Source organism: Larimichthys crocea, chromosome III (assembly GCF_000972845.2).
Source record: "Larimichthys crocea isolate SSNF chromosome III, L_crocea_2.0, whole genome shotgun sequence".
Taxonomy (NCBI): domain Eukaryota; kingdom Metazoa; phylum Chordata; class Actinopteri; family Sciaenidae; genus Larimichthys; species Larimichthys crocea.
The window spans coordinates 50407641-50426893 of NC_040013.1; the positions used below are offsets into that span (position 1 = coordinate 50407641).

General features: G+C 41.3%; 1 protein-coding gene across 1 annotated transcript in view; it reads left to right on the top strand.

The window, feature by feature from the left end:
* Positions 1–359: 359 nt before the first annotated feature.
* nr6a1a (nuclear receptor subfamily 6, group A, member 1a) overlaps positions 360–19253 on the top strand; it is a 75445-nt gene continuing 56551 nt past the window's right edge. Inside the window, exons 1-3 of the mRNA XM_027277839.1 lie at positions 360–403; positions 691–1040; positions 15455–15502. Of these exons, the coding sequence (XP_027133640.1) occupies positions 974–1040; positions 15455–15502 (115 nt within the window). The 5' untranslated portion in view covers positions 360–403; positions 691–973. The remainder of the gene's footprint in view (positions 404–690; positions 1041–15454; positions 15503–19253) is intronic.

The window sequence follows — 19253 nt, forward strand, 5'->3', positions numbered from 1 at the left end:
ACACACACACACACACACACACACACACACACACACACACACACACACTCTCTCTCTCTCTCTCTCTCTCTCTCTCTCTCTCTCTCTCTCTCTCTCTCTCTATTTTTTACTGAAACATATTATTTAATTATATTATAATTTATTAGCTTAACTAACAAAAACAAACGATACTGTTAGCATTAGCGCGCTAGCTTTGCGGCTTGCGAGCGCCTCGGACTCAGAACGGGACTCCATATCCCAGCATGCATGCGGAACAAAGGCCACCCGTTGCGTAATCTCTGTTGTGTGTTTGTGCTGCCTTCACTTCATGTGGGAATAAGCGAGTTTCATAAAATGAGACGGTATCACGTGACGACGAGGAGCGACTACACTGCACTTGTACAAAAGCAGCGGGTTACTTCATGTAAGTTCATGTAGTATACACAGTAAGAATGAAACACGAGTGATGATATTTACATGTTTTAAAGAACAGAAACTGCATTTAAACAGTGCGAAAAAGTCATAATTACAGTCACTGTGACGCGGTGCAACAGTTTGTCTAGCTTCTTTAACATTTAATTATTATTAATTATTTGCTCATAAACGCAACCATTTGTGAGATTCAGACGGTATAACATCTTCTCTCAAAGGTTACATTGCTTTAACGTGTGAACGTGCTTCTGTGTCTGATTTCTAATTGGACGTAAGTAGCTGTTGTCCCCCACCCTCCTCATGGTCCCTGAACGCACCAGCCCTGGGGGTGTGGACCCGGTCATTCCCCGCTGACTGGAAGCAGTAAGCTAAATCATGGGACGGCGGTCCGAGCAGTGAGCCAGCCGGGACCGAACACAGGGACAGCGCAGTGCAAGCTTCATTCACCTGAAAGCATCAGCAGCACTGTCACCTCCAACCAGCACCATCAACAGGGTGCAGCTTTTTACGTGGCGGCAAAGGGCGACGTCGGGGCTGACTCGGGATCAGCCCATGCAGGAGGATGGAGATAGAGAAGAGGACGAACGGGTTCGACTACCCGGAGAGAAACAACGCCAAGTCCGTTAACGGTGAGGCAAACACGAACCGGAGCGTGAACCTGCACACACACACACACACACACACACACACACACACACACACTCGCACATGTAGCGTACTGTACAACACACGGCACTCTGTCCGTCACACCTTCCCTCACCTCCGAACGTGAGCACGGCTGCACCGTGCGCCCATCACTGCTGCACGAAACTGAACATGCTAACGCGCGAGCACAGGAAAGAAAACACACCTGTGTGTGTGTGTGTGTGTGTGTGTGTGTGTGTTCATTTGATCAACTTTAACTTTACACACATTGAATTATTAACAAGTGAAGTGAGGATGACGTGAGAGATGTGAGAGGACAGGCGCACTTTGAGTTTGGTTTGTTTCCATGTTGTGCATCAGTGGCTCTGCTTGTGTGTGTGTGTGCGTGTGTGTGTGCGTGTGTGCGGCGTGCGTGTGTGTGTCTGTGTGTGTGTGTGTGATAGCAGAGTTGGGCTTGCTGGGAACAGAGGTCGGAATGTTTTTATTTGGAGGTGGTCAGTCAGGCTCGGGGAGATCGTAAAAGGTGAACTTTTGAACTTGGAGAACGCCCTGAAGCCATTTAGCTTCTTTAGTCCCCCCAAAATCCGGCGCTGCGTTCTCGGCACAGGGTGCAAAAGATGGAACCGAAGGAGGAAAGATGGGTTCATAGTTTGTTGAATTTAGATAGCAGATTTCTCTGCACCGTGTTCACCTCCCGGCTGTTACATGACACTGACTTTGCTGCTAACGTTGCAGATCACACTGTGACAAAAGTTTACGCACAGCTCACTTCTCCTTCCTCTAACCTGACCATTTATTTCTTCAATATGTTCCACACTGGCCCAAACTAAGGCCCACAATGCCTTGCAGCAATGTCTGTCCCAGGCGCCAGTCTCATATCGTGCCCCCGTGCGGGTGACTGAAGATTTATTGACATTTCCAAGATTAAAATTCCTTTAACTCTGCCTGCTCTGAGCACACTCACCGTGACTTCAGGGTGCGTTTAAATGGCCTGTGTTTGCGTGTCCGTGTAATAACTGTAGATTTAATGAGCATAAAGGTAAAAAGAAGGCCTGCAGGGAAATCTGCTGGATTTGTCTCATCCACAAAACTTTTCTTGGTTCTTTAATCGTGGTGTTAGCACAGAGCATTTTAGAAAAAAAAAAATCAAATAAACATAAAATGATTTTTAAAATCTTTATTCTAACTAATGATAATCAAATTCCATTCATCATTTAAAGTCATTCGTTGTCAGCAGAAGGCCCAAACATTCTGTGTTCAGATTCTTAAATGTGACAATTTGCTTCTATTTCCTTTTGGAATATTTGCGTCCTTTGGACAGTTGGTTGAACATACCATCTTAAATAAAACAATGAATCAATAAATAAAACAATAATCAACAGATAATAATAATAATAATAATAATAATAATAATAATTTAAAAAGCAGCCCTACTAACTATGAAGTAACATTTGAAAAGATCAAATGATCTCTATGATGCAAAGGCTTTGCATAAAGCATAAATAAAGAAAGCAATGCTGAGTTTTCATGGAATAAACCAAAGAAAGATGAACATGTTTTTATAAATAGTCTGCAGGATTTTATTTTGACATTGTTACTCTGAGTTCAGTTCTTTAATAGTCTATTTAAGAAAAAAAAGTTTAAAACCAATTTTTAATTATTTCTAAATGTTATATAATACAGTATAATAATTGTGGGTGAGGGAGACTATAATAAATAGTTGATCAACAGTGAAATAATTGACAACAGCTATTTATTTAATTGTTTAAGTCATTTTAAGCTTAAAGGCTGAACCTTGGTGATGGACATTTAACACTTTCTTTCTGACCGTTTGTAGACCAAACCATGATCTAACACATTAATTAGTTAAATTCAAGGCAGGACAGTTTTTTTTATATTTGATAGGCAATTCAAGTTCCTGACACGGGCAAAGAAAAACAGATATGAGAAGAAGTTGATTAATTAATAAAGAATATTATTGTTAGCTGCAGCTGTAGAAGAATGACAGATGTTACAGATGTTAGAGTCCAGCTGGTTAACCCATCAGTGACCGGTGAGAAGTGTTAACTGTCAAAGCCTTTCTATCCCCTCACATTGTTCCACAGAAAACAAAGCAGCCACAGCTTCCTTCAGCTCCTGCTCCTCCACATAAACACATCTGAAGAACAAACTCAATTTCCATTGATCTTTGAATTGACCAGGAATTTGCCTTGCCCCTGCTGCACCCTCTGCTCAGTGAAGTATGATTATTTTAATGTAATTGAACTCAGCAGAAGGAGAAGGAACAGAAAGAAGAAGAAGGAGAATGAGGAGGAGGAGGAGGAGGACAGGTTGGGTGGTGGGGTCTAAGTATTTGTGTGGAGCCCATGTTTGGGCCTCGGGGGTTTGCAGGCTGGCACCGCGGGGCAGATAGGCTGAAAGAAAGTGCTTTGTCAGCCCCCCTTGCTCTGGCTCGGGGGTCTGTCCTATCCTGTCCTGTCCTGTCCTGTCCCTCGGGGCAGGGTGAAGGGGACGGCTGGCAGTGGGTGGGGCGGGGGACAGGATGCGAAACCCCCCGCCGTGACGCTTGAATGATGAGCCAGGAGGAGTACAGTAGAGGAGGAGGGGCTGCTGCCGCTGCTGCTGCTGCTGCTGGTGATAGTGTTGGGTGGAGGGAGAGAGGGGCACGGGGGTGGGGGCCAAGCAGGCAGATGTGATCCATCATGTTGTGTTTTCTTCTTCTTCTTCTTCTTAACTTGACTCCCTCCACTATCAGTAGATCTGTGTCAACACCAGCACAGTGACAAGAGCTGCACCTCACCTCACGCTCTCTCTCTCACACACACCAAATCGAGGATTTTAAATTTGCTCTGTAATATAACTCTAACTCTAACAGGACAGTTATATTCATTTGGATAAAAAAAGTGTCATCTTGTATGAAAAGGTGGGCAGACCTGGACATTAACACCAAGAATATTTACAGACTGGAGGTCAGCATTTTTGTAGTGTTAAGATAAAAAAAAGAAAAGCCAAATCACCAAATGTTGATAATTCCACCATAAATTAATCTGCTCATTATTTTCTCTATAATAATAATTTAATCTACAAAGTGTCAAAAAATAGTTTTAAAAAAAGCTTTTTGCTGAGAGGTCCTCAGTGATGTCTGCAAATCAAATTTTATTTAGATATGTGTTCCAGAAACAAGCAGCACTAGTCTTCTGTTACAGTCAGGTTTAAATTTGATTCTTATTTTATGCTTCAGCAAATGAATTTAGTTTTTCTCTTATTTTCTGCAGTATTTAACGATACTTTGGTTGCTGTTTTGACTGAAATGCATCTTTAATGGATGTTTTTTAGTCTGAAGTAAATACAGCAGAGGTCAGATGATCAATCTGAAGTCTCTCAGGACCTGAATCGGAAACATGTTCTAGAATATCTTTAAAGGTTTTTAGTGCAATACTAAATGTTAAAATGTCACATTTCTTACAGCAGTTTGGCAGCAGCTTCTGGTTTTTCAATGCAGATCAATCATCAGGGAACATTGGCTATTGATATGACCTCCTGTTGCAATGATTTTTTTTTTTTCAAATCAAGCTAATTGAAGAAAATGAGTTTTTCACCAGTTGAATGAGTAAATTCAGGAGTCCACCCATTCCAAGATAATTTCACCAGATTTGAGAAAATTCTTCAGCCAGGCTGATTAGCATTTCAAACAGAGTGATTTATCTCGCTCCACAGCAGATGGTTTTACCATTTAAAGACTACATTAGATGAATGAAGGCATCTTAAAGTGTTATCAGAGCGAGGTCCTGTATGTGCTGTAAAAAAGGCCAAATGAAGGAGGAAGCAGTGAAGGCTTGGATTGACTTATTTTGAAATTAAAACAGGCCGAACGGATTATTGTCGTTGTTTTGGTCAGATGAAACATTTAGCAGAAACATTTGCTTTGTTTCATCTCCTTAATACCACTTACATCTCAGAAAAACACATAAGAATGCAAGCATAAATCTAACATCATCTTGTTCTTATATAACATATTTAGTTGTCCTGACATTAAAATTAAAAGTCTATTTTTACATAATCCTAATTTCCACCTCCAGTAACAGTAGATGAGTGGCCTGATCTGGTCTCTTTTTTTGCGTCTTCCTTTTCTCTCGATCAAAAAACTAACAAAAATAAACAGATCTGATATTGTGTACTTACAAAACAAACTGAACTAACATAAAAAATATTATACCATTTCTGAACTGAACTCTTGTCCCTGACAGTATTGTAATAAAGACACTATAAAACTGCAAACAATAAAAGCTCCATTAAAACTACACACCTTTGAAAATTAAAAACTGAAACGATCTAACTCACATAATTAATGCTTGTTACTAGGGATTGGCAGCACGACTAAAATGTATTATTATATTTTAAAATAAATTGCCACATTTATATTTATAGTGTTAAATTTAATATTAACATACTGACTACTCTTTTCTATTATGACTGAAGTCTGTGCTGATTTGGTTGGACTGGTTAGACAGCATTGGTTTTTCTCAGGTTGATTGTATTTTTTCATTGGAATTTGAGTATGAATAAATTAAACTTCATGTTTTTGCTGCACAGTACTTTTAGTATATTTAAGAGGATTAATTGACCGATCAATGTTAGAAGGAACAAAAGAAGCATTCACAGACAAAGCGATATATTGTGTAAATAATAGAATCATTGAATGGTGAGGACTTTGTGTGAGTAATGAGGCCAGTGTTGCTGAGGAAGGTCTTCTCTCTGGTGAGAGGTCTAAAGGCTGTCCTTCATCCTGATGCTGCTGTTTCAAGGCAACCCACAAGTGTGTGGTCAGAAGAAAGAGTGATTAGATGGTGATGTAACTGCAAGAACACAACAGGACACAACACAAAGATCATTGTCCTCTTATCTTATCATGACATGGTCACAGTTCAGTGTCAGTAAAGCCACATCATCACACAGACTGTCTCTAATCTGACACCTATTTGCATTTCACTATTAAACATTGTACAAAATGTCAATTTACTGATCACACTACAGTGGACACGGGGAAATGGCCTCAGGATGTAATGTAATTATCTCAGTGCATCAAGGTTTTATTATTTTATTTATATAGATTATTTATTTTATTATTTATAATGAGGATTGTTTAAAAGGTCTTAAAAAAAAGACAACTCACTACTGATATTTAAGTTTGTGAAACATTTTGAAGTTGTCAAGTTTTTGATATTCTTTCAAGGCAACGCAAGTACATGAAAAGTACAACCTCAGTGGGTCGCTTCAGAAAGTTTATTTTCAGGAATACATTTTTAGTACAAACCACCGATGTCAGGTTTTTCAACAGTATGTGGATGAACAAGAGATAAATTGTGTTTCCGTCCACTGTAACAAACATTGCCAAAAGTAATCACACCATGAACTAAAGAAGCTTGTGAAAAATCATGAAATGATTTTAAAAATAAATAAATAAATAAATAAATATCTCCACGTTAATTCAAAAAGTGATGGATGCAGTTCCTGAGGAAAACTGTTAATCAGTCATCAACATTCTTGATGAATCACATGATCTATAAAATGAAACAAAAAAATCCCAGAAAATTCTGTCAGTTTCCAAGAATCTAATAATGACGTGATTTTAAAATGATTTTAAGTTCATAAACATTTCTATCATCCTCCACACCGCTATCAACCTTGCTTTGATTCGATTTTGTTGTTGCGTGGACTGCGATGGACACATGGGGGGAGGTGGCAGTGAGTGAGCACTATGGGAACGGTGACCAGGGTCAGTGGGATGTTGCTCTTGAAGCATTAATGGCCCGCTCTCTGCTGACCTGCACGTAACCCAGGAAAGTATTTACAACCTCCACTTGATCCATGAGCTACAGGCTTGGGATGGCAGTGAGGCTGCTCTCTGAGATGTTTGCTTGCTTGATCCTGGCAGAACCTGAGGCTCTAACAGCTGCTAATGAGCTACAGGGGGGAGGATTGTGACAGGGGCGAGGAAGAGTCACGCTGCCATAAACCATATTTTTGCAGGGGAATAGATTACAGTGAGTATGGGGGACAGTTGGTACAGTGACGCTGGCGATCGACACTTTTGTCAAGCCTCTGTGATATTCAACACGTAGAGCGACCAGAGGCCATAAATGTCTTCAATTTGAGTTTGAATTTGGGTGGAGGATGAGTTTACAGGCAGCTGTAAAACACTGAACTTGGTATGTAGAGCAGGGATGGCTTTCCTGTGAAACCGCAGTGCTGGAGGATGCAGTTGTCGTGGGGGTTATAAAAGAGCAGTTCAAAAACACTATTTCCATTTTAGATGGGTCAGCACTCATAACGACTAGGTGTTTCTTCTTTGGATATCTGAATTTGGAAGAAACTCACCTGAGCATACAAGCAATTTGTTTTGGGTATGGATGCAAAGGTGCAGCCATGCTGAGAAGAATGGCAACTGCTAAAGATGATTGGTCGTTGAAGCACAGTCCTCCTCCACCGATTTCTAAGCCGATCGGCAGGCACCAGAGTCATTTCACAGTCAACAGAAAAGACACACAGAGCTGTGCACATTGGCTCTTTTAACAGGAATCTGCCAAACACTTACTGTCCTCATTACTTTAGCACACACACACACAAACACACACAGTTAAGAGCAAACATTCCTTGGTTACTCACTCGAGTTTATCTTTTTAACGGCTCTGCACCTCATTTGTAAAAGGACTAAAAGGGCAGTGTGCTCGCTGTAGAGCTGCATCTAACAATCCTTTCCGTTATTGATAAATCTGATGTTTTTTCTGTCTGTGAAATGTCAGAAAATGCCCAGAGCCCAAGGTGATGTCTTCAGATGTCTTGCTGTCCAAAAAATACAGACATCGAGTTTAAAATGACATCAAATTAAGTAATAAATTCTAACATCAGAAAACTTCAGTACCTTAATATATGTGTTCAATATATATATATTTGCACAGTTAAAATTACATAGAAATGACAAAGATAACAAATAAATCATTGAAATGCATTTTACTTTATTTATATGAAAAAAACAGCTCTAGATACTGAACAGATGCGCTAAAGTAGAGATGACAGGTGAAGAGTTAGTGCCTGCTGCAATTTAACATTAACTTCTGTTAGTCAACTTTTTTTTTTTTGAGTTTTACTCTGAAGCGCACATGTCAGATGTGATCAGAGGAAGCTGGCAGTCTGATCTGAGATTAACGAGAAGTGAATGTAAGGAACACGGCGAGTCCCCCTGGTTTGTTGTTCTTTGGTTGGTTTTGTAAGATGATTATTATCAGATGGCTGCTATAGGTCTGAGTTTGCACAGTGCAGTACGCTCGCTGGCTCTGTGAGGTAGTAAAACTCTGACCCCTGGCATGATGAAAGGGAAGTTGCTCCTTTGAGCGTGTCAAGCGGCGGTGACGGAGCCCCCGCCCCTCTGACCATAGCGTGACCCTCACCCTCGGCCGCTAGGATTAGTGCAGATAAAGACATACATTCATTAGTTTAACATAACATACACTGAAGTGTGCGGGAAAAAAAAGATTGTCCTCACTCCATTGTTTGATCTTAAACACTGTAGCATTAAATAAAAATAAGGGTTTATCTTCAAATATCCATCAATAATTAGTTAAAGTCATTTATACTTAAGAATAAGGCAAAATGTTAAAACATGTAAAGTTGTGTAAATATATATATATATATATAGAGATACTATATTATATATATATATATATATTACCTATTTTTAAATATTTTGTCTGAATCTATATATGGAAGTGTCTCCTTCCTTCTGTTTGGATTACTAATATTACAGTATAGTATTATTTAGTTTCAGTGACTCGCTTTTTGATTTGTTTTTTATGTACAGTTTGACTTGTTTAGTATTTTTGGAAATGTGAAGGCACATTTTGAGGGTGAGATGAGAGGATTATGTTTTCAGTGTGGAGCTGGAGTCAGGACATGGCTTAGCATAAAGACTTGAAGGCAGGCTAGCCTGGCCCTGTCCAAAGGGACAAAATACACCTACTATCCGCTTGTTTCTTTACTCCAATTAAAACCACAAATTGTCGATTTCTGTGTGTTTGTGTGAACGGATTAAACAAACACACTACAGCGTGTTAATCAGTGCTCTTTAGGCATTTCTTTGTCTCCAGTTCTGTATTGAACCCATAGACATGAGACTGGTAATCTCGGTGTCTCGCTCCTGATAAGAAAGGAAATGTGTGTATTTCTCCACAATGCTTGACTATTCCTTGACTTTAGAGAGAGAGAGAGTTGTGTGTATTAAAACGAGTAACATCTGAGCAACATGTGGTTGTAATTTTAGACTTAACAGTCCGCAGCGCTCAAGAGCTTCAATTATGTTGTGCACTATATATATTTTATGTCATGGACAATACAATAAGTCTGACAAGCTTTAAAATATCTGACGTTACATTATAAATCTCAACATAAATATGTTTAACTTTGTAAGTTTTAGTTAATCATAGTAAATGTAGGTTTTTATGTTGACTTTAATTGACTTTAAGTCTTACAGATGTTGTTTTCTGGTCCAGGTCAGGTGATGAAAATGTTTTTAATGTTTATATTTTTTAATATTCATGATATTAAAAATGTTTCCAAAAAGTTTCAGATCTTTCGTAGTCATCCATGGGAAAATGTTCCCTCTGTCCCTTCTGGATGATCAGGCAGTAGAATGTCTCCGCTGGCCAAAAAGTGAACCCATGAGCACGGAGCGTGCTCTGTGAACTTGAATGGCGTTTGAGAGGTGAGCGCTATACTGGGCTGTGCGCTTTGTCAGCCTGAAGCAGCGGGGAGGACAGAGTAGACATTGTGCTGCGCTGTGTTACACACTGAGGTCAAGGGTCAGGTGTAGAGGTCAAAGGGATGACCGTGGAGCAGCCTGTGAAGCCAACACTCGAGTTCCTTCACAATCTGTCATATGCAATATCCACTGCAGAGCACTGAGAGGCTCTCTGCTAAAAACAAAACGGCTAATCAGGGCCCAGACTGAAGAGGGGTCTATACAGTTTGAGGGCTGGCCTGTGTAAGGTAGCACCCCTCTCAGATTCAGCAGGCCATTCACACCCACTGGAAGCAACATTTACCTAACATAAAGGACTTTGATCGCAGCCAGCTAGATAGAGCGATCCAGCAGCAGCAGCCCCCCTGAAGCCGGGTGGTCGCATAACAGTGGCAACATCTTCCCTGTCTACTTGATTATATCCCTATCTGCTCCTTCAAGGCTGTCTGAGGCAAACTGAAACTCCTTACTGTCATGCTTGGGTGTCTCTGCTGGTGGGGGGGTTGGATCGAGTGGTGCCCAAGGGGTAAACCAGCCCTCTCTGCTCTGACCTCTCAGCAAGCACACGATTCATTCTGTCCTTCCTGCAGAGTGAAAACAATGATCTATCTGTGGCTGCTGCTTCCTCTCATCCATCTTACAGTCGGGTGGGGTGATTGATTGATTGATTGAGTGAGTGAGCAAAGAGCTGACGTCACACAACCTGTAACTGTATTGTTAACATGTAATCTTAAAAAAAAAAAACATTTCCCATCTGTGCTATCCTCGGGGCATCAGTCAATCACTAGCTGCTTACATTTTCAGGAGACTCTGAGAGATGTAAGCATAATAATAATGCTTTGGCTTTGCCATGCAGTGTGTAGAAGTCGGTGTTAAAACAGCAGTAATGTGAGCAGACAGTGTGATTTTATTTTAGTTTTTTAACAGACTGAAGCTAATTTAAATGATTCATTTCCACATGTCTCATTTTGAGGTAGAAAATGCACTGATACTTCTGGAAGTTATTTCTGCTGCTGCTGCTCAGCTAAAGAGGGACAGAATATCCTGTTAATGGGTTTATTCATGGTAATGTGGAGGTATCATAGGCTCAAAGAAACAGTGTGACCCCAGGCTTAAGTGGCAACGCCTAAATTTGGCCTTTTAAACTGACTTACTGGCTCATTTCTTGACATCTTTGTCACCCCCTGCCCTGCGTCCTATGTGGCGTTCGGAGCCAAGCCGGCCGTGTGATATGTGATAGATGGCGACTGTGTGGTTTGTAGCGCCGAGATAAGAGCGTGGCTGGCCCAGGGCCGGCCAGGCTGGCAGGTAGAGGCCAACCTACTCAGATAACAGGCTGGCGTTGCCCTCCGCTGGCCATGCGGAACCCCAGCCATCTGGGACAGAAAAGTGGGGACAGTGATGGACTGATATAGGGGCTGCATGAATGTTGGGGAGGGATTCCTGGGCAGTGCTAATGGCTTCAGGTTGAAGATTTAGGAGGGTGGAGGACCTCGTGCACCAACAAGTCGAGCCATATGGCACTTAGTAAAGAATGTGAATTATGTTGTATTGTAATATACATTACAGTGTCATGTGTGTCTACTTGTAGGTGACTCTGACTTGTAGTTTGAAACCGTAGCTGTTGGCATTTCTGCTTTAAAACTATCTGGAATGACAAATTGATTACCATGAAGTTGATATATGAGTCAGTACAGTGTGTAGCAGCCATTAGAGCAACCATTAAGCTGTTGTGGCTGCTGCTTGGTTCTACAGGCAGTGAATATTTGGCCAGATAAACCACAGTGATGGAGTTAATGATGAGTTCATCATGAGTAAAGTGCTCAGAACATGCTCGAAGCATGAAGATGTCTATGATGTATCACTCACTCACACTTCTACCCAGTCCTGTCAGAGCAGCTGAAATGCTAATGCAGTGCGCTACTTGTGGTAAATACCATGTTGGGCTTGCATAGCATGTCTCCATCCACAAGGAGGGAGACCAAGGGGACAAGAGGCGGTATGTTATTTTGATGGGGAGCTGATTGCGCCGGAGGTTGTGGAGGTTTTAGAGGTGAAAGGTTAAAGATGCAGCCTTTCTTTGTCAACACACAATAGGCCACAGCGGAGCAGGCTCCGGCTGTATTGGCTGCTGCTGGAAGCCTTCCCAGCCTCGGGCTATAATGGTCAATAAACTGTCATGAGGATTAGCAACAGAGACCACACACTGGAGAGCTCCATTCTTCTCTAGTAGCTGGGCCATTATTAGCCAACACTGCAGCCTTGGAGTATGGACCGAAACAAGTCTTAATCCTGATCCCAGAGATGCCACTATTAAGAGCTAAGCAGAAAGCAGCAAATGGTGTGTGGGAGGACTGATTGACCAATATCCTCAAACCTTCTAGTGTTCTGTTCAAAGATCATTTGAGCAGAAAAATGATCAAAGCTTGCTGGACTGCAGCCAACCAATAAATTTAGTCCACGGAAGATCAAAACAAGTTTTATCTTCACATAGACAATCACACTACAACATACTGTATAATGACATTTTAGCTGCAGATCTCCAGAACAAGTCTAACTAGTAGATAGATAAAATAAAGACACTGTCTCTACTAATACAGTCTGGACAATGGACAGTAATCAGTATGGTCAGTCATGATTTTATTAATGCTGAGTCTGAGTTTCAGAAAATTAAAAACTATATGTGTGATATATGGTGTCACCTAAATAGCATTGTATTGTGGAGACCTGTTGAGTTGGTTAAAAGTCAGCACTGTATATTACCACACAGGGTAACATAAATATACATAAAAAAAGCCTTTTCATGAATATTCTTCCTGTTACTCCAGATAACCCACAAAGTGCATTGTCGACCGTTTCTTTGGTAGTTCCACTGACAAAGACTAAAATGCTAAAAGATGGTGACCATCATTAATGTCTGAAGATGTAGTTTTACGCCTGTAAACTTTAATATTTACATCTATACATTCAATGTTATACCTGTGCACTTCATTTTACAAACCCTGTGTTTAGCATGCAGACTTTTGGTTTACACACAGAACTTGATAAGAAAAAAGGAGAATTAACAAAAGAGAGAGAGAGACATTTTACTTCTGTCCAGAGCTGCTACAGTGAGATAGCCAGCCAGCTGCTAGCTAGAAAATTAGCTCAGTAATGGCTTTATGGAAGTAAAATGATCTGATTAACCACTTAATACACTTAAAGTGTAATGTATAAATCTGTAACCCCAGCACACGAGATTAAAAGGGGACAGTAGGTGGGAGTCAAACTGAATGCACGGACATTAATTCTCATCTGAATGCGTGTGTGTGTGTCAAACGTCAATATAAGTGTATGTGTCTTTTCAGGGGAGGGCGACTGAGGCACGTGTGTGTTGAAACAGAGCTTGTGTGTGTTGGTGTATGCTCCAGGGAGAACATATGCTGGTGTTGACTGTGGGGCGAGGGGGGGGGCAGCTGGCGTGTGTCAGGTCAGGGGTCTACAGCTGTTGATAGCAGGCTGGTACACTGACACAGATAGGGGGATCTGAGGCACCGACAGCCCACACTCTATACCCGTCTGGATGTGAGTGATGGTGCTTGCCGGGTGCCTTGTAAGTGAGAAGTGGACACCATGTCTCCAGATGCCGGACGCACAGATGGCAGGCTGCTGATGGATACAAGATGGGGGGGGGGGGGGGGGGGGGGAGTGGGTATAAAATAAAGCTCAGACACCAAGAGGGTAACCAATATGAAGCAAGCAGATTGTCTGGAGTTCTGGTTAAACCTGTATGATAGTCAGATGATATCAGGGTGTATTAAAAATCAGATTTGGTCCAGTCAGTGTGGTCCACCCCTCCTATTTTAATGCACCCCAGTTGATACAGTATTCACTGTGCAGTTAATAAATATTACAGACTGTCTATGGGAAGCCCCTGACCTAAAATCATCTCAACCACTAGTTAAGATTTTCAAAGGAAACTGTTCATAGGGTATCTGTGTCTCATGAAGTAGAGCGGGTCATCTGCTTTTCACAGGGTTGGCAGATAGATCCCCACCTCCTCACATCCACACTGGGTAAGACACTGAACCCTAACTGACTTCCGATGGTTAGATCAGCACCCTGTGTGTTAGCTCACTGCCATCAGTGCGTGAGTGTGTCCATGAATGGGTGAATGAGCAGCAAAAAATGTGTAAAGTGCTGTTGGATAAATGCCATTCATGCCATGACCTTATGGTCTTGTGTCAGGCTTGGTACACTCTGGTCTTAGTGATGACTTTGTTTCAATGTAGGTAGTCTAGACTACAGTCAGTCAGTATTTGCACGTCCAAATGAATAAAAATAATAAAATATCAAATGCTGTAGATTTCTTGTGAGGTCAGTCTTAAAGATTGAAATCACCATTGAAATTTGGTTTGCCTGGATAGCACAGGAGGAAAAGGCTAGTGTAGCTGTATCAATAACAATAAAAAACGTAAAATGTAAATGATATTCCTGGTTATGCATACAAAAAAATCTAAAAACTTAGTTTGCAAAAATGCAGTTTGAGCTGTTTCTTGAGAAATAACTGATGAAATGTAGGACTGACCTCTTCTTTGGCATTAGTGAGCTGTCAGATTTTGGCGTGTCAGACACTGGATTTGGAAATGAAATAGTTTTCAGAGCCAGTCCGTTGAAAGAAGCCGTCACCACTGGCAGATCTGTGCTGCTGCTGGAGGTCACCAATCTCAAACAAATAACAGACAAACTGAAAGAGACGGAGGACCACACACACAATATCTCCTCTTTTTTTTCATTTAGAGTTCATGTTTTAAAGTAGTGATTAATGCGGGACATTAACACTGATAACCAGAGGCATCACTTCATGTCACGGCTGATAACAGGAAGTGAACATCGACATGAATCATGTATCAAGTCTGTGCGAGTTGCTGCTCTCACTGAACTGGCAGTTGTCTCTGCAAGGCAGATGTGATGTGTTGCTCTCACTCAGTACTACTCTACTACTACATGCAGTACTACTCAGTACTGCCATTTCTAAATAATATAGGTACATATGATGTAGATTCAGAGGCAAAGATGCGCTGTGTTAGATACAACTTGTCGAAGTTTAGTTGCCAAATAAGAGTTCAGACTTCAAATGGTTCATGTTCAAATGGACTATTAGTGCTACTAATACCTGAATGATTCACACACGTTCCCTCAAATGCAGCTTGTGCAGGCTGTGCTGGTTTAAAGCAATTCAAGCCGTGGTCTAAAAAATACTTAGACCTCTGCACATGTCCTTTTCTTTCATTAAGACAACAATAAATAAATACATATAGCAACATGATAACTCTGTATTTCCATGTGTCTGAAAGTTGTATTTGACAAATGGAACTTTAGTTACTGAGTTTACTTCTTTTATTTCTTGGAACTAGTCGGTCAAAAAGAGCTATCGAACTTGTGTTTGCCCTGGTTAATTATGCCGCTGGGTTGCTTCTTGATGTTTGTGAACGAATTGTGGACATTGTCCAAGAAAACCCAATTTTATTATACCGTTATCCTTCATTTCAGTATATGTGTGAGTATGTACAACTCTGTGAAAGACAATACAGCTGACCTTACCTTTTTTTTTTTTTTTCTCAGGCTTTTACAGTGACCATCCATTGGAGTCTGAACAGAACGACAGCATGGGTGAGTACACAAACATGCATTTATTCTCCAGTGGTTACAGCTAGAAGGTTCCAGCCTAGTTACTATAACTATTTCTTTCCCTGTTCTACAGCCTTAACTATCTTGCTTTGTGGTATCAAATAAAATCATTAGATAGTAGCTCCATCTAGTGGTAAAGAGAGGTAGAGTGCTGCGATTTAATTAAATGGCTTATTCCTGTCAAATCCACAAGAGGGGAGTATAAACTCAATAATCATGGTGCAGATTCTTCTGTAAGACTGGGTCAAGTGGCTCCAAAACACTAAGTGTGTGTGGAATAAGAAGAAGAACAACAACAACATTCAGCTTCTGATGTATTACTACAGATTTATAAGAATTACTTCAGGAAGGTGTTTTCTATTCTTTTCTATTCTGTCTGTGTAGACATGTGTTAGTCGAGTGGTCAAAGAAGGTATCTTCTGATTGAAAGGCTACAACTCCGTGCCATCACCAGAAGAAGCTCTGTGTCATGGATAAACGTGAGATGTAAAAATGTCAGAAATGTGTGAGTCTTGGCCCAGAGGAAACTGGGAGCAAAGGGCCAGGGGTGAGGCAATGGTCCAATGTTAAGGTCCAGGTTCAGGCGAAGTTCACTCGGGACTCCCTTGGCTGCCATCGCAGCGCCAGGTGGCACCATGGGGGGGGTCAGAGGTCGGACACAGTTCAGAAACAGCTGACCTCGCCGTGACTCTGCGCTGACCTGATTGTGTGCAGCTCTGGCCTGGACTTTCTCATAGCTCCCTCTATAAACCTGTGAGAGGAGAAAGGGAGTGTGTGTAGGGGGTTGCTAAGAAGTGGAAGGAAGCTGGAGAGGAACTATTAAACCTGCGCACACAGTGAATGGCCAGCATTGTTGCCTGCTGCAGGAGGAGGCGTGGATTTATGAGACTGAGCCTGATTGGGTTGTAAACTTGACGAGGTGGGCTCTTGGCTGCAGCCACTCTCACTCTCTCCCTCCCTCTCTCTCTCTCCCTCTCTCTCTGTTGGCCCTATTCTACTCCCAGGATGCCTCGGTGCATGCACTGGGCAAGGGTGACGCTGGGGTCAAGGGAGGCTGCAGCAGGGCTCCTCAGGCTTGTAAATGTTCTGACAGGGGTGGGAATTCAGAGACCCCCATTCAGTGACCAAAAAAACCAGGTCAGGGGCCAAATAGCTGAGTTGGCAACAGCTGTTTTTCAACACTAGCCCTGTAGTAACATCAACTCTGATATCTCAAATGAGAAAGTTTTGTGCTTTTTCCCTGACTCCCCCCCTCCTTCATCCAAATCTTTCTCCCCAAACTTGGAGCATCCATCGTAATTTTCACGAACCTACAGATGATCATTTATTGGGGACTGATTCGTGGTGAGGGTGCAGTGTCTTTGGCACAGATGTAGCTCTTTGGGGTGGTGGTAAAATGCAGGAGTTCGTAAAGCTGTAGCTGCACACTTCTTCTCGTCCATTTGGATGAGTTTTCATCTTTGTGGATTCTTGTACTGGACATAAATCATCATCTTGTCCGACGTTTTCTTTAAAAATTAACTAAAGCAAGTCTCTTGAAGCAAATATCACTTGTATTAAAATCTGTTTCCTGACCTGCAATCAGAGTATGTTTTGACTCCATGACTCCACCTCTGGTCACCTCTGGCTGACCGGTTCAAAACCCCCTTCACCCCCCTGAACTACACTGTTGACCAATAGCTGTTGAGCAGGTTGCCAGTAGGGTTATCAGGGTTCTTTAGTGACTACCTCTGTTCCGTGGTTAATCATTACCAGCTGGGGACGAGACTTTCTCGCCTCAACTTTGCCCCCCGAGTGTTTTCGCTGACTGGATTCACATGCAATTTTCTTTTCTTTGCAGTAAACGTAAACAGACATGCAGATATAAAAACAGATTAAATAATAAATGTTATATATACACCCTAAAATTTTTGCATTCCATGTCCTAATGGATAATCATTGTGGATGATGGTATCAAGTTCTATTTATTTATTTATTTATTTATTTATTTATTTAAAAAGCACGTGATACCCCAGATGATGGCTTAAATTAGGTTTTGGAAGAATATCTAATTTCAATGGTCTGTCATGAGTACTGCCTCATGACAGACCTCCTGCCGCACCGCACATTCCAGGCCATAGGGGGGCAGTAGAGCCATGCTGAACCCTCCATGTGATGCATGCTCCCACGTGCCACCTGGACCCAATGAACTCAACACTCATATGGAACTACTTGGCTGGAACCCAGCGCATGCCTTTCCTTTGTCCTCACATAACTGGGCTAACTTTATATGCCTGTGTCCAAAAGTCATTCAAGATCACCAGGTTTTGATTTTCCTACGTGCTACACAGCCAAGCAGTCAAACACTTGACGCCGCTTCAGATCCCCTCTCTTTGTTCCTTTTTGAGGTGTTTTTTTTTTCTCCTTTTAAAGTGGATTTCAGTGTTAGCCTACGGGCTGTGTTTGACTGAAGTCAATGTATAGATAAAGAATAAAAGAACCTTTTTCTTTCACTTGATTTTCCTTTTTTTTTCTCCCGTGGGTGCCCCAGCCTTTTGCACTTCAAACATGGCGTGAGTGCGCAAAGTGTTTGGGATGTGCTGCTGCTGACCTCCCTGCTTTCTTATCATTTTAGCATTTAATAATTCATGATTAGCCTAGATTTGAATCACCATCCCTTTTATCTTGCTTGATGCAGCTTGCGCTAGTGTTAGACTCGGGGTCAGCCTGCGGAGTATTTCCAGGTCAGGGAGAAGTGGGTCACACTGTTCCCAGTGTCAGTGCCTATAACTTCACAGTGTGTGATGACAAAGCCCAACTCCACAGGGATAAACAAACAGATTTTTGTGTGGCACTAATATATGTAGCAAACATATTTATGCACCGCATACAGGCCTGCTACAAAAGCCACAGCAAACCTGCACTGACATTTCATTAAGTTATTTGCTAATTATATTTTAGACATATCTGTCATTTAAGGTGAGTAATGTATCCCAGAGCTTTAAAAAGCTGCAGACTTCAAGATTTGATGTTATAGAATTGTCTATTGTGTCACTGCTACAAGAATCCAGTTCAGAGAAAGACTAAATAAGAAAGACAAGAATTTATTCTCCACATCTGACTTGTTGCGGATTGTTTTGTACTAGAAATACACAAATGGACACTTTGCATTTACACAATTTACCCTGAAAATCAATCAAAGACAATGTCAGAGTAATAATTTTTATATTACACGGAAGTTATAATAATCAAATCTTTTTACATTTTAAGATTTCTGCCTTTAAGACTGGAGGTCTGTCTGTCTGTGTGTGAGTGAGTGTGGAGAAATAGTGTTAGGTTGCTCTTCATTAAGACAGCTGAAAGATGAGAAGAACCCCAAACTGCTTCTCCTCTGTCCCCTCTGACACTTTACCACTGTAAATACAGGAAAAAACTTTTTCTAGCCAGATAAGTTCCAAAACACATATGTGTTTGAAATTTCCCAGCATGTTAACATAACCTTACAGGGCAATTACTGTGAGATTATTTCCATATGTCTATATCTCCTGCAATTACATACTGAAATGGAGTTACGAGGCTGATTAACTTCCCAAGAATCGAGGGGACACAGATTGTTTCACTTTTTAAAAACACATATATTTGAGGGGGTTGATTTAAACTGAGGCACAGTTTAGCATGTTTGTCTGTTTCACCTCTGTGTTACATTTTAGTTACAGTATATTTGGGTGACTGTCCTGTAATTTAATTCCAAAAG